At 37.2% G+C, this 16,111-nt stretch overlaps 1 protein-coding gene across 1 annotated transcript in view; it reads right to left on the reverse strand.

Moving 5' to 3' along the window:
* LOC150102003 (SEC14-like protein 2) overlaps nt 1-16,111 on the reverse strand; it is a 166,551-nt gene that overhangs the window by 67,540 nt on the left and 82,900 nt on the right. The window contains exon 7 of the mRNA XM_090399949.1: nt 10,164-10,242. Coding sequence (XP_090256075.1) covers nt 10,164-10,242 — 79 coding nt within the window. The remainder of the gene's footprint in view (nt 1-10,163; nt 10,243-16,111) is intronic.

The raw sequence follows: 16,111 nt of genomic DNA on the forward strand, positions 1-16,111 counted from the left end.
GCAACTTGTGGTAAAGGTGGACAAAGCTTCACACCACTTGCCTTAGTATCCCTAATGCAAAGCACATCTCTTTGAGGACATGTATAATGCTATGCATTGTGGGATGGGTCACTACCCAGACTGGTTTCGACCTTTATTGAGGTCTCTTCAGTGGGAGCCAGACCCAGAGGTGATACCAAGGTTGAAACAATGAAGAAGTCATATTTACCTGTACGAGTTGCCAAAAGGTGTCACACCTTATTATTAATTCAATGTGTCTAACCAAGTAGAAGTTTTTTCCACTTGGTTAGACTATAAATTATATTTAGTTTATCCTTTAATAGGTAAATGTGACTTCTTCATTGCTTCAACCTTGGTATCACCTCTGGGTCTGGCTCCCACTGAAGAGACATCAATAAAGGTCAAAACCGGTCTGGTTAGTGATGTCCTTCTCATAATGCATAGCATTATACATGTCTGCAAGGAGATGTACTTTGCATTATGGGATACTAAGGCAGGTGATGTGAAGCTTTGTCCACCTTTACCACAAGTTGCTCCAGTCCTGAAGATACTTCAGGCACAAGCTGTTTGTTTACACTTGGATAAAAGATTAAACTAAATATGGGAAAAAACTTCCAACATCTTTCTCTAATCCAGAGTAATTTAATAATAAGGTACGACACCTTTTGGCAACATGTATAGGTAAATATGACTTCTTTATTGCTTCAACCTTGGTATCACCTCTGGCTCGAACTGAAGAGACCTCAATCAAGGTCAAAACTGGTGTCTGGGTAGTGACCCTTCCCATAATGGATAGCATTATACATGTCCACAAGGAGATGTGCTTTGCATTATGGGATATTAAGGCAAGTGATGTGAAGCTTTGTCCACCTTTACCATGAGTTGCCCCAGTCCTGAAGATACTTCAGGTGCAAACTTTGTTTGCTTACACTTGGAGAAAGGATTAAACTAAATATATAATTTATAATCTAACCAAGTGGGAAAAAACTTCCGACAATGAGACTTATTTGTACCTATAGTCTTACAGAAGCTTCTAAAAAAGAAGTTGAAGAAGCTTGAGCTATTAAAGAGAGAGGACATAAAGAAAAGGAAAAAATCCAATTCTCACTGAAGAATTAAATAACAGAATAGGAAATTAATACCTGCTGGGTTTCTGTACAGAGCATGAACTAGTAATTACTAATATAAATGCTCCAAAAAAAGTACATAAATTCACATAATAAGTCTTCTATAACACAAAAAATGTCTTACTATATTACTGTTGATCGTAACATCTTTACAGCGGTTCAGGATACAAAAGAATACAGAAGGTTTGAAATAGGAAGTGATCACCTAAATTCAGTTTTGAGCAGAATAAATGTGAATATCATATTAAAAAGAAAAATATCTAAGAGCATTTTAAAAAGAATCTGAGTCAATCGGCTTTCAAGGGTGAACTATACACTCAAATCTAAAAATAATACTGTTGTGATACAGTCTTTTACCTTCTGCTGACTTTCACTACAGCAGGAGGTAAAAGAGAAAAAGTTAAACTTGAAATATCAAAGAGAAAACTTGGTTGCACTTCTTTCAGAACTTATGACAAGATAGTAATGAAATCAAATCTGATATAATAGCACTGCTTCTATGGGGACTTGGTCAGGACCTTTCATTAATTTGTTATCATAAATGAATAAATATTGGGCAGCTATTTCTCATGTTTATTGTAAGTTTAGCAGAAATGTGGGAGAATGATGAATGCTAGTTTTCCTGAACAGCACCCATGAAAACACCTGTCAAACAGATAATGCAGACGCTGACCATCTGTTGTGAGAGAGGGATTGTCAGAACTTTCCTTTTCAGGACAGCATCAAGAATTTTTAGATTGGTGTCTATTGAATGTGAAAGCATAAAATGGCTAAGCTGATTTGTAATTTGTGTAGCGTTAATAGATGGACAAACAAAAGCAATGCCTTGAGAAAAAAAAAAAGCATGCAAAGTTTTTTGGACGGTCTCTATGTTGATCCATAGAAATGATGTATCAGTGTTCAGAATACCATGATGTGATAATCCAGTGGCCTTTAATGCTTCCAAAACACATTTATGTCTTTTTCTCTCACAAAATATTTAGATCTTAGTTCTTCTCCCCCTTAACATTTAGTTCAACAGTAAAGATCAGATCTCTCCTCTCATATGACATTTACCTCTAGCCTTTCTTGGCACAAACACACATCACTTCTATAGCATCCTTTTTCACGCAAAACATTACCGTTCACCTTTCCTACTAACTCTGTACAAATCTCAAATCCATCCAACCTTAGAATACTGTTCCCACACATTTGGGATAGTACATTCAAAAATTCTCAATGCTATCCAAAATAAGGCAGTTCAGCTAACTGATGAGTCTTTTCTCTCTCTCTCTCTCTCTCAATCACTGTCCATCTACTGTCTCACAGCTTGTTTTTGCATCTTTTCTACAGATGCTTCTGTGAGTACTGGTCATCAGAACTAGTATCCTCCATCATTTTCCTCAGTTCTGCTAAACCTACCATATCATAAGCATCAGCTATCCAATGTCCATTTATAGTTTAGCCACTAACCTGCCAAAATCACTACTCTACTCCTACTCATCTTTCATTCCATCTATCTCTACTCTCTGGAACATGCTTCCCCATGAAGCTCTTCAAAAATATCACCAGGAGTTATTTGAACGTCGCAATCATATCACCCCTTTTCCGCCTATCGACCAATTTTTGCAACCCACAAATCTTCAACCTGTTCTCATAAGGTTCATTCCACAGACCTGCTATCATCTTGGTCACTCGTCTCTGAATCCTCTCCACCTGCTCCCCATCAAGAAGAAACCCTTGCACCCATATCAGGGCACAGTAGTCTAGATGGAGTCTTATCAAGGCTCAATGCAGAGGAACAATAACTTGTTTGTCTCTGCTTGTTAAAGTATTTTTCAGAAGCCAAGTGATTTGATGAGCTAATTTAGCCACTTTTGCAATGTGCCCCCTAAACTTCAATTCCCTATCCACCAACACTCCCAAATCCCCGGCCTCATCAATCTCCTGGAGTATGGTTCCACCAATGTGATATACTGCTGCTATTCTTTTCATCCCAAAATGCATAACCTTACACTTTGCCACATTAAATTGACATCCATTTTCCCTAGCCCAGTCCTTCAAACTATCCAAATCATCCTGTAAAATTTTGACATCCTGTGCACTCACAATTGCTGTACCCAACTTTGCATCATCAGCAAACAAGTGAACACTTCCTCTCAGATCCTTTCCTATATCATTGATGAACAAATTGAAAGGTAGTGGTCCAAGAACAAAGCCCTGTGGCACACCACTAGTCACAGGCCGTCTTTTGGACTCAACTCCTGAATAAACCACTCTCTGGTATCTCTCCATCAACCACCCTCCAATCCATCTCACCAACCCTATATCCATCCCCATCTGCTCCAGTTTACTGATTCGAGTTCCATGTGGTATCCTGTCAAAGGCCTTGGCAAGGTCCAGTAGAATCACTGTAAACTCATTACCCTTATCCAGTTCAGTCGTCACTGTGTTATAAAATGTGAGCAAGTTACTGAGGCATGATCTACCCTTCACAAAACCATGTTGTCCCCCATACAATATCCCATTTTCATCTATCCAATCCTGTATTCTTTTCTTGACTAATTTCCCCCAAACCTTGACAATGATTCCTGAAATGCTAATCGGTCGGTAATTTACAACAGCAGTCTTGGAACCTCCTTTATGCAGTGGAACTATTTTCCCCTCTTTCCACCCCCCTCTGGACTATCCCAGACCCGAGACTCAAATTAAACAAAATGGTCAATGGTACTGACAATTCTTTAGCCGCTTCACGTACAACACAAGCTGGTACCATCCAATCCCACAGATATATTGACATTGAGGTTATGCAATAGACTGCTCACCTCCACTTCATTCACCACAATTCCCGTATAATCTATTGGTTCATTCATTTCTGCAATGTCAGCCCCTGGATGATATATTCTTGCAAAGTGCTCACTCAGTAACTCAACTATATCAACTGATTCAGTTACCTCCCTACCATCGGCATTCTTTAAAATCATTCTGCCATATACATTTTTTCTTTTACTTGCAACATATCAAAAAAAACTGTTTAGGATTCTCTTCAGCCTGCATGGCCAATGTTCTTTCGTTGGGCCTGTGCTTTATACTGTTCATGGGTCTGCAGGTCACTTTTCTCCTTAAATTCCATCTACAGTTGTTTCTTTTTTTGCAGCACAAGCTCATCATCATCATCATCAAATTCCTGCCATGTACCCTCAAGGGGTGTACAGGATATGATAGTACTACATGAAAAAATTTACATCATTACTAAATTCCTATCTACAATTTTCCTCCAAATCAGTCTGTTACTTGTCAAGGCTTCAACATTATCAGATCTTTTTCTGCTCAGGACATGGACTGGTTATTACTAACACCATGTTCCAACATAAAAATGTGCACAAATTCACATGGAGAGAAGAGGCAAGGAATAAGAAAAGTCTCATTGACTATGTTATTGTTGATAGTAATGTTTTCTCCCTGGTGCAGGACACCAGAGTGTACAGAGGATTTGAAATTGGAAGTGATCACTATTTAGTCTTGAGCAGGATAAAATTGAATTTCATATTGAAAAGAATAATATGTAAGAAAGTTTTTTGAGCAGCCCTCAGATGTGAACTGTAGGCTAAAATACACAAAGATTATTGAAGAAAAAATGAAAGCGTTTGAGAACAGGAATCAAACCTTGGAGATTCAGTGGCAAACTCTGAAGAAAACATTGATTGATTCTGCCAGAGAGGCATGTGGTGAGGTTATCTGTTTATTTATCTGTTATTCTGATAAAAAAATCAGAACTCCCTGGTGGACACAGGAATTTAAAGAGGCAGTGAAGGAAAAGAAGAAAGCATACCAAACGTTCCTGTCAAATAAGTCAGCTTGTGCTCTTAGAGAATATAGAGACAAATGCAAGAATGCTAAACACTGTGTAAAACTAGCTAAACAAAAGTCATGGGAGGACTTTGGCAAGAATATAGAAAATAAATATCAAGAAGGTGGCAAAATATTCTGGAGGTTGTTGAAGAAGCTTAGAAATGGAGGAAAGAGTGCTGTTAAAGGAGTTAGAGATGATAAAGGTGACATGAAAACAGGAGAAAAAGATATCCTTGAAGTATGGAGTAATTACTTTGAAAAACTGCTAAATGAAACAAGCAGTGATGACAGCACAGTGGTAAAAAACACTGACCAGGCATGCAGTCAGGAATACATATCCATACTAGAAGTAGAAAAAGCCATCAAAGGCTTGAAATGTAGAAAGGCAGCAGGAGTAGATGATATTCGACCAGAAATGCTGAAGTATGGTGGTATAAGAGTCTTACAGTGGCTGCACTGCATAGTTCAGAAAGCCTGGACAGATTGGAGTGGAGCTCTCATAATACCCATATATAAAAAGGGAAATAAAACAGCATGTGAGAATTACAGAGGTATTGCCCTACTGAGTGTTCCTGGAAAGATCTATGCAAGTATACTTGAGAAACGGTTGAGAAGAATTGTGGAAGAAAAGCTTGGTGAAGAACAAGCTGGATTCAGGCCAAATAGAGGCTGTCAGGATCAGATCTTCACTTTACGACAAAAAGTCGAGAAAGCATGGGAATATAACAAAGATCTGTATTTAAGTTTTGTCGATCTGGAAAAGGCATATGACAAGGTGCCAAGAGAGAAGCTATTCAATACGCTGCAGTTATATGGTTTCAATGGGGCATTATATCAAGCAATACTTAGTCTTTATTTGAGTTGTAAGTCAGCAGTTAGAAATGAAGGAAGTACAGGAAGATGGTTTAATGTTAAATCTGGTGTGAGACAAGGATGCACATTATCCCCTCTGTTATTCATTATCTATATGGATCACATTATGAAGGAAAGTGGTATTAAACATGATATCAAAATTGGAGATGTTAATGTCAGCTCTTTGCTTTATGCGGATGATGTTATACTTCTAAATAAATCTGCTACAAGTCTGAAAGACTCTCTGACTAAATTGAATAACTGCTGTAATAGATATGGTATGAAGGTCAGCAATAAAAAGACAAAGAAAATGAAAATAGGCAGAATCATTGAAAATGTCAACTTTGTTGTGAATGGAGAACCTGTGGAACAAGTAAAACATTTCAGCTATTTAGGCACGATTTTTACTGAAGATGGTAAATTAAATATAGAAATAGACAACAGAATCAGCAAAGCTGGTATGGTGGGAAGTCAATTGAATAAATTCATATGGAATAAAAGAGAAATTAGTCGGAACACTAAATTAGCTGTGTACAAGACAGTGTTCAAACCAGTTTTAACTTATGGATGTGAGAGCTGGGTCAGAAGTAAAACACTTGACCAAAGACTAGAGACCACAGATATGAGAGTCCTGAGAAAGATTATAGGCGTGAACAGATGACATCAATGGCAATATCATATTAAAAACGAGAATATTAGGAAAGAACTTGACATTGTCAGCAGCATCCACGAATGTGTTAGCAGAGCTAATCTCAGGTGGTATGGTCACTTAAACAGAATGGGCGAGGAAAGATTAGCAAAACAAGTGTTCTCTGCCAGGTTGGTAGCAAAACGACCCAGAGGAAGACCAAGATATAGGTGGATTGATACGGTACAAAGTGCTTTAGACGATAGAAATATAAGATCTGATAATGTCGGAGTCTTGACAAGTAACAGACTGATTTGGAGGAAAATTGTAGATAGGAAATTAATAATGATGTAATTTTTTTCATGTAGTACTATCATATCCTGTACACCCCTTGAGGGTACATGGCAGGAATTTGATGATGATGATGATATTTCTATCATCTAAGGCACTTTGTACCGTATCAATCTCCGTATACTCCTATTATGTCGATCTGGTACTTATCTAATTCCTCAGCTAGCTCCATTTCTTTGCCATTCAGGCTTCTTATGTTGATAGTAACGATCTTTAACTCTGGTGATGTTGAGATGGGGTTTGTTTTCAGATTTGTTCCAGTAGCTGACTTTTCGCTGTTCGCCCTAGTTCCCTGGCGAAAATAACAGGGGCCTTGTTTAACCAGGCGACGCCCCAGCTGGCATGAAATTTTGTCATGTCGTACCATCACTTTTTATTTTGGTTTAACCAATAAGAATACAATTTGGTCGGCTAAATGCCAAATTGCCAGCCCATCCTCGTTCGTTCGGTATCCAGTTAGATATCCAACAGGTTGCACCACGAGAAGGTGAGGATTGGACATTAGGTCAGAAGTCCTGGTCGGTTCTCCACATTCCTTTAAAGGCTATGTGGAGGTCTCCTCTCAGTTATACAGCTTTGACCCTTAAGCACCCCGCAGCTCAAGCTTAATGGTGTTATTCATCCATTTAACCCCTAATTGATTTATTATTCGGACTCTAGGTATACAGTCAGCCATTGCTTCATGCAAACACTTCTTAACTGCCTCCCATGCACTATCAACCTCCAGCCTTTGCAGTTTTACATGCCATGGCACTGAACCAATCAAACTCCTAAGCTTGTCATACTTACCAGCCCGATAATTCCACATGTACCCTGTTTTAATTGTAAATTCCACACCTTTAGCAAGCTCCGAAGTCAAGACCCTATGATCACTCTCACTAATTGGTGGCAATGTGGTCATATTTGTTACAGCCAAATCCTCAGTTGCAATTACTAGGTCAAGCACTCTCTGACACCTAGTATTTTCCATTACATGCTGTCGCAGATAGTTATCCCTTAATAACCGCATAAAATCCAATTCCTTCCTCCCATGTGTCCTCTCCTCACTCCAATCAATGTGACCATAGTTGAAATCTCCCATAATAATTACCCTCCTTCCACTCATTTCTTCTATTTGCTTGCGCATACTATCTCCACCATCTTTTCCATCACCTGGTCTATAGCAGCACCCAACTGTATATTTTGTTCTGCTAGCCACAATCTCACACCAAATGGCCTCAAATGTGCTCATTTCTCTATCTTGCAATTCAACTTCTATTCTCCTTGGCTGCAGCTGATCAGATATCATCAACAATACTCCCCCCCCCTCATTTTATTCTCCCTGTCATTCCTGAACACACACTATACCCATCACATTCAATCCCACTAGCTATATCATCTACAGTCAGCCATGTTTCACTAATGCCAATAACCTGTGGTCTGGAAGCGCCAACAATGGCCAAAAATTCTTCCTTCTTGTTCCTAATACTCCTAGCATTAGTGTACATGAATTTCAGACCCCCATTAGCCCCATCCCTACCTTGATACCTTATACTAACTATTCCATTCTGATTTGTTGTCCTTATTCGCTCGGGCATATTATACTCATTCATACACCCAACTGCCTCCCTAAGGTCTGCATATCTACCCCCCCCCTGCCTTTAATAAATCTAGTTTCCCTGATTCTGCACATCCACTTCGTTCAAGTCTCCTTACACCGAATCCATTCAAATGCAAGCCATCCAACTTATATAGATCCTTTCGCGAGTTAAGGGAGAAGCTTCTTTCTCTGTGGCAAAGTGTCCTTTATTCTCAAAAGTTCCATTGTGATAGATTTACATTTAAACATCTCAAAGAATCAAGATCTTCCTCCCTCATCTCATTCCCACATCCTATCCCATCCTCTGTATCACTAATTCCATTTTCCCCTTTTTATCAACAAATAAGTGTAGTCTAAAGGAATATTAGGTGTTTTTTTTTTTAATTACACCTAATACTTTCTACACTTGCAATCACACTCATACTTTTGTCAAAATAACTGCATCTTGTGGATTGTTTGTTATGGTGACTATTTATCATTAGGACCAATTTTTGAACCATTGCTTTTCCACATATGTCACTATTCATACTAATTCAGTCACTCATTCCAGTGTTTGTACAAAACTAAACTTTCACTCTCCTAAACAAATTCCTTTGCCTGTAAAAGTTGTATCAATTTCCAATTAATCTAACAGGAGAATAAACAAGTTCAATTCAAAGAGTCACTGTTTTCACTATACATTAATGTACAACTAGCAAGTGGCATTTTTTCCTACTCTATTAATCAAGATCGGGAGTCCTGCAAAATCACTCGCAATCCAGCAGTGATTTTTTGTACAGCCTACTATTCTTTTTACTCTTTACTTGATGATGTGACAAGCTAAGCATGAAATGCAGTCTTATGGATGATTTGGGTTCGAGATCACAGGTTGAAACCAAGACAATAAGCTAATTCCATTTTACTGCTGAAGGTTACAATACAAAGGATGACAAATTAAATGAATTAATATAGAATTTATATATTATATTAAGAAGTAGATCATATTTTATGAAGGCACTGTTATGGTTTCATGATGAAATTTAAAGAAAATCATTTTATAAAAGAAATTAATAAATCCTACAAAACTAGAACAAATCAAGAGATAAAATAAAGTATATGTAAAAATGAATTTTATTTTAAAGAAGCAAAAACTACTGTACTTCAACAGCATGATATAATTAAAAAAAAAAAAAAAAAGGCTTAATGCAAGTAAAAGAAATTAGAATTTATTTATAACTTCTATATAAATTTAGCTTAATCCTTTATCCAAGTGTGAGCCTGAAAATATCTTCATGACTAAGGTAAGGTAGTACAACACTGGGCAACTTGCAGCAAAGGTGGATCAAGCTCTCAACTCCTTGCCTCAGTATCTCCCATAATTCACAGCACATCTCCTTGCGGACATGTATACTGCTATGCTTTAAGGTGGGGGGGGGGGGCTACATACCGCTTTTGACCTTTATTGAGGTCTCGTCAGTGGTGGGAGCCAGGCCCAGAGTGGAGATACTAAGGCAGAAGCAATAGGAGAGGTCATTTATATTTTGAATGTTGTAACCAATTCTTTTGCTCTCTCTTTGAATAATGTTCATGTTACAGTGAGTGAAATATATAGAAGTTGTAAATAAATTCTAATTTCCTTTACATGTGTTAAACTGATTTTTAAAATATATCACTACATCTACTATACATATCTATAAAATGTCTAGTAATTTTACCTGTGTTTTCAAGTTTACATCATTTTCTCAAGAAAATGAATAGATGAATGAAAAAAAAATAATAATAAAAACATTTCATGTTTTACTTTGGTGCTAATTACCTGGTTTCCATGCAACTTGCTTCATCGTAAAGTTTTCCATATCAAAGATAATACTATGCATTTCAACCTTTTTTCCAAGCTGGAAGAAATGACAATACCAATTATTTAAGCTGATTAAGTCGATTTGTACAGATAATGATATAAAAATTTTTTTATCACTTTATCAAATTAAGCATTTTTTCAGAGAAAAGTACAAAAGAGAAAGAATTGTGTGTGTGTTAAAATTATGTTATCTAGTTTGGTTGATACTACTTTATTATTCAGTTAATAGTAATCCAAGATATAAAAGGTAGCAGAGTATGAAGATATCAACATTACACCTTCAAGTAGAAAAGAAGTACAGATTTATTTCCCAAATGATAGAAAAATAGACTAGGACTTGTATCTCAGCTGAGACAAGATGTACAATAAATCCTTCATTTGTCCAACAATCTGCATCAGACAACTGAAGAGTGTATAACTGATGATACCAGAAGTCAGTCAACACACTAATCCATTCAGGGGTTAGTTGAATTGAAGATTCGCACATTTGGAGGTTGGATAATTTAGAGATCAATGAACTTAAAGAAGCAACCAAATAAGGACATTTTTCTCCTGGTATGCAGGAGATGACACTTTTTTTTTCATCCACTTCAGTAAAATTCGATTCAATTAATATCCTCAGTCTCCAGAAATATCTCCACTGCTTAGGTAAGATGTGGTGTAGCATTGTCATCCATAAAAATGAATTCTTCACCTACAGCATCACAGAACAATGAAACATGATGTTGAAGAACTTCATTGCAATATCATTCACCAGTCATAGTCCTTTTTCCTAGCATTTGTAAGCTCAATGCATCCATCATCATCAAATTCCTGACATGTACCCTCAAAAAGGTGTACAGGATATGATAGTACTACATGAAAAATTTACATCATTACTAACTTCCTATCTACAATTTTCCTCCAAATCAGTCTGTTATTTGTCAAGACTCCAACATTGTCAGATCTTATATTTCTATCATCTAAGGCACTTTGTACAGTATCAATCCACCTATATCTTGGTTTTCCTCCGAGTCATTTTCCTGCTAACCTGGCAGAGAACACTTGTTTTGCTAATCTTTCCTTGCCTATTCTATTTAAGTGACCATACAACCTGAGATTAGCTCTGCTAACGCATTCCTGGATGCTGACAACGTCAAGTTCTCAGGGCTCTCATATCTGCAGTCTCTAGTCTTTAGTCAAGTGTTTTACTTCTAACCTAGCTCCATAAGTTAAAACTGGCATGAATACTGTCTGGTATATAACTAATTTATTGTTCTGACTAATTTCTCTCTTATTCCATATGAATTTATTCAATTGACTTCCTACCATACCAGCTTTGTTGATTCTGTTGTCTATTTCCATATTTAATTTACCATCTTCACCGAAAATCGTGTAGCTGAAATGTTTTACTTGTTCCACAGATTCTCGGTTCACAACACAGTTGACATTTTCAATGATTCTACCTATTTTCATTGTCTTTGTCTTTTTATTGCTGACCTTCATGCCATATCTATTACAACAGTTATTCAATTTAGTCAGGGAATCTTGCAAACTTGTAGTAGATTTATTTAGAAGTATAACATCGTCCACATAAAGCAAGGAGCTGACATTAACATCTCCAATTCTGATATCATGTTTAATACCACTTTCCTTCATAATGTGATCCATGTAGATAATGAATAACAGAGGGGATAATGTAAATCCTTGTCTGACACCAGATTTAACATTAAACCATCTTCCTGTACTTCTTTCAATTCTAACTGCTGACATACAACTCAAATAAAGACTAAGTATAGCTTGATATAATGCTACATTGACACCTTATAACTGTAGCATATTGAATAGCTTCTCTCTTGGCACCTTGTGGAAAATCTGAAAAAGGCACATATGCCTTTTCCAGATCGACAAAACTTAAATGCAGATCTTTGTTATATTCCCATTCTTTCTCAACTTTTGTCGTAAAGTGAAGATCTGATCCTGACAGCCTCTATTTGGACTGAATCCAGCTTATTCTTCACTAAGCTTTTCTTCCACAATTCTTCTCAACCATTTCTCAAGTATACTGGCATAAATCTTGCCAGGAACACTCAGACCTCTGTAATTCTCACATTCAGTTTTATTTCCTTTTTTATATATGGGTACTATTAGAGCTCTACTCCAATCATCAGGAATTCGTCCCTCTGTCTGGGCCTTCTGAACTATGCAGTGCAGCCACTGTAAGACTTTTATACCACCATACTTCAGCATTTCTGGTTGAATATCATTTACTCCTGCTGCCTTTCCACATTTCAAGCCTTTGATGGCTTTTTCTACTTCAAGTATGGATATGTATTCCTGATTGTATGCCTGTGTTTTTTACCACTGTGCTATCACTGCTTGTTTCATTTAGCAATTTTTCAAAGTAATTACTCCACACTTCAAGGATATCTTTTTCTCCTGTTTTCATGTCACCTTTATCATCTCTAACTCCTTTTACAGCACTCTTTCCTCCATTTCTAAGCTTCTTCAACAACCTTCAGAATATCTTACCACCTTCTTGATATTTATTTTCTATGTTCTTGCCAAAGTCCTCCCATGATTTTTGTTTAGCTAGTTTTAGACAGTGTTTAGCTTTCTTACATTTGTCTCTGTATTCTCTAAGAGACAAGCTGACTTATTTGCCAGGAACTTTTGATATGCTTTCTTCTTTACCTTCACTGCCTCTTTAACTTCCCGTGTCCACCATGGAGTTCTGATTTTTCTATGCTTATATTCACACAACCTCACCACATACCTCTCTGGCTGAATCAACCAGGGTTTTCTTCAAGGCTTGCCACTGAATCTCCAAGGTCTGGTTCCTGTTCTCAAAGTCTCATTTTTTCTTCAATGATCTTTGTGTATTTTAGTCTACAATTCACATCTGAGAGCTGCTCAACTTTTATTCGCTTTAAAACTTTTTTTACGTTATTCTTTTCAATATGAAATTCAATTTTATCCTGCTCAAGACGAAATAGTGATCACTTCCAATTTCAAATCCTCTGTACACTTTGGTGTCCTGCACCAGGGAGAAAACATCACTATCAACAATAACATAGTCAATGAGACTTTTCTTCTTCCTTGCCTCTTCTCTCCATGTGAATTTGTGCACATTTTTATGTTGGAACATGGTGTTAGTAATAACCAGTACATGTCCTGAGCAGAAATCTAACAGGTATTTGCCTTTATTATTAGCTTTGCTCTTTTCTCCAAATTTTCCCAAAATATTTTTGTATGTCTGACAACCATTTCCTACTCTGCTATTTAGATCCCCAACAAGGACCAACTTTTCCTTTTTCATTGTGTCAGTTGCTTTCTCTAAAGCATCAATAAATTCCTCCATTTCTACTTTAGTAGAACCTTCTGTGGTACCATAGGCACAAACAAGTCCTATTGTCTAGTTCCCCATTCTCATATTTGCCCACATCACTCTACTTGAGACTGCCTGCCATTCAAGAAGATTAGCCTCGAATTTTGTGTTGAATACTATGGTTACTACTTCTTTTCCTTGATTGTCATTGCCTGAATATAACATTTTGTATTTATTGCTCAGAAAGATCTCACCAGTTTTTGTCTTTTTTGTTTCAATCACCCCTATTATGTCGATCTGGTACTTATCTAATTTCTCTGCTAGCTCCATTTCTTTGCCATTCAGGCTTCTTATGTTGATAGTACCGATCTTCAACTCTGGTGATATTGAGTTGGGGTGTGCTTTCAGATTTGTTCCAGTAGCTGACTTTTCGCTGTTTGCCCTGGTTCCCTGGGCAAACAGCAAAAATTCTTATTGGTTTAAGCCAATAAGAATACAATTCGGTCGGCTAAATCCCAAATTGCCAGCCTATCCTCGTTCGTTCAGTATCCAGGTTTGATACCCAACAGGGTGCACCACAAGAAAGTGAGGATTGGACATTAGGTCAGAAGCCCTGGTCGGGTCTCTGCATTCCTTTAAAGGCTATGTGGAGGTCTCCTTTCAGTTATACAGTTTTGACATTTAAGCATGATACCTCCCCACACCATGACTCTGCACTGCCATACATGTCTCTTTCAAGAACATTCTCGTGATGGTAAGCAGCACTACTTTCATGCCAGATCAAGTGTCTTCTAGAATCAGATGTAAACCTAAAACGACTATAATCTGTGCAAGAGTACATTAGCCCATTAGTGTTTTGTCCAATTTATGGATACTACAACACTGAAAATGTGCTCTATGATGAGCTGTGGATAAATGGATGCAGACTACAAGCCTTTGGGCATATAGGCTTACTTGTCGCAGACGTCTTGCCACAGTTTGTTGAAATAGCCACATACTTGTGTTTGAATGGAGCTGACCCTGCTATGGTATGTCAATTATATTTCGGTGTTATAACTAAAAGTCTGTCTTCATGCTATATGGTAGAATGAGGACAACCTCTTAGCAAACGTTTGGAACATATTCCATTGGTTTGAAATGCTGCACAGAGCCTGGATACAATGTTATGTGAGATTCCAAACTCTCTGGCAATATCTAATTCAGAAGCCTTCTTCAAGCTTTCCAATAATTCTTTTCCATATGAAATCATTTAGATGTCTTTTTCAACTTTATTCCTTCGTGAAAAGAGCTTCCTTCAAACACAATTCGCTAAGCACAGCCACCTTTTATCCCATTGAGTGCAACCCACTTTCTACTCAAAATCATCAGTTATACAAAGTGCCACAAGGTGATTCATCTGAATTTGTGGTTGTAATCTTTAGAAATAATGTTTGACCTTAGGTTTTGGACAACAGTGCATTAATGGAATTTGATTTATAAATACTAAATTACTTGAGGGGCATAAGTCTTTAACATGCAAATGGAAGATGGTGTCTTGACATTATGTGTTCATGTGTAATAAATCCCACACAAAAAGGTGAAAAAAACCTGTAATACAGCAGTGCCTTATATGGACAATAAAGAGAAAGAAGGAACTCATTCAATGTGTTTCTTGAATAATTGGCAGATGGAATACATGTGAGAAAGACAGCATAAAGAAGGCTATTCCAAAAAACAGATATAAAGAGAATGAAAGAGGAGGATGAAAAAGCAGATTCAATAAGTTTGAAGCTTAACCATGTATGGATGTTTACCTGTTCATATTTATAAGAATACAGTAAAGTTATAATGCAAAAATTAAACATCTCCTAAAAAAATAACTGGAGTGAGTCTGAGAGAGGCACCCCCACCTACTAAGAATGACCTCTTATGAATGGTATCAAGCAATTTTAGTGAGGTTTTTAGTACACCACAGTATTTTTTACAAAGTCAGGAAAATTAAAGTAATTAGGATGGATGCAGGCACTCATGAAGCAACTGAGTGTGAGAATAACCAAAAAAAATATGGAATCTATTCTCTCACAAAACAATATCAAATGGGGTAGTCAATTCAGGATGTTAAGGTCGTTGGTGACTTAAGGGTATGTTACAGTTTCTTTATAGTACTGTCAAAAGTATCAGGAACAAGGAGGAGGAATTTTGGCACTGGTTAGTGCGATCTTGCCAAAAGTTATAAGCATTAGTGAGAAGATATGGCTAACAGCAGATGTAGCTACAAGGATAGAATGTGAAGAGTTTGGTATTTTCAAGGAGATAGAGAAGATAGGATGGGGAGAGATACTGTTGATGATAGCGAATAAATTGCAGCCAAAAGGAGTAGGGGGGACAGCAGTTGTTTGGAGGCAGTTTATCGCGAGACTGAGGTCAACAGAACAAAATATACGGTTGGTTGCTGCTATAGGCCAGAGGGATTCAAGGGATGATGTGAAAGGCATGTATTAACAAATTAGTAAGAGTGCAAGTTGAACAATTATGGGGAGCTTCAAAACTATGCAGACATAGATAGATAGGAAGGAGTAAAGTTGAAATGATATAGGAAATTATTTGTTTGTTTAATTTT

The sequence above is a fragment of the Typopeltis vanoorti genome, chromosome 11 (genome assembly GCF_054136105.1).
Source record: "Typopeltis vanoorti isolate ZY-2024b chromosome 11, IOZ_Tvanoo_1.0, whole genome shotgun sequence".
Taxonomy (NCBI): Eukaryota; Metazoa; Arthropoda; class Arachnida; order Uropygi; family Thelyphonidae; genus Typopeltis; species Typopeltis vanoorti.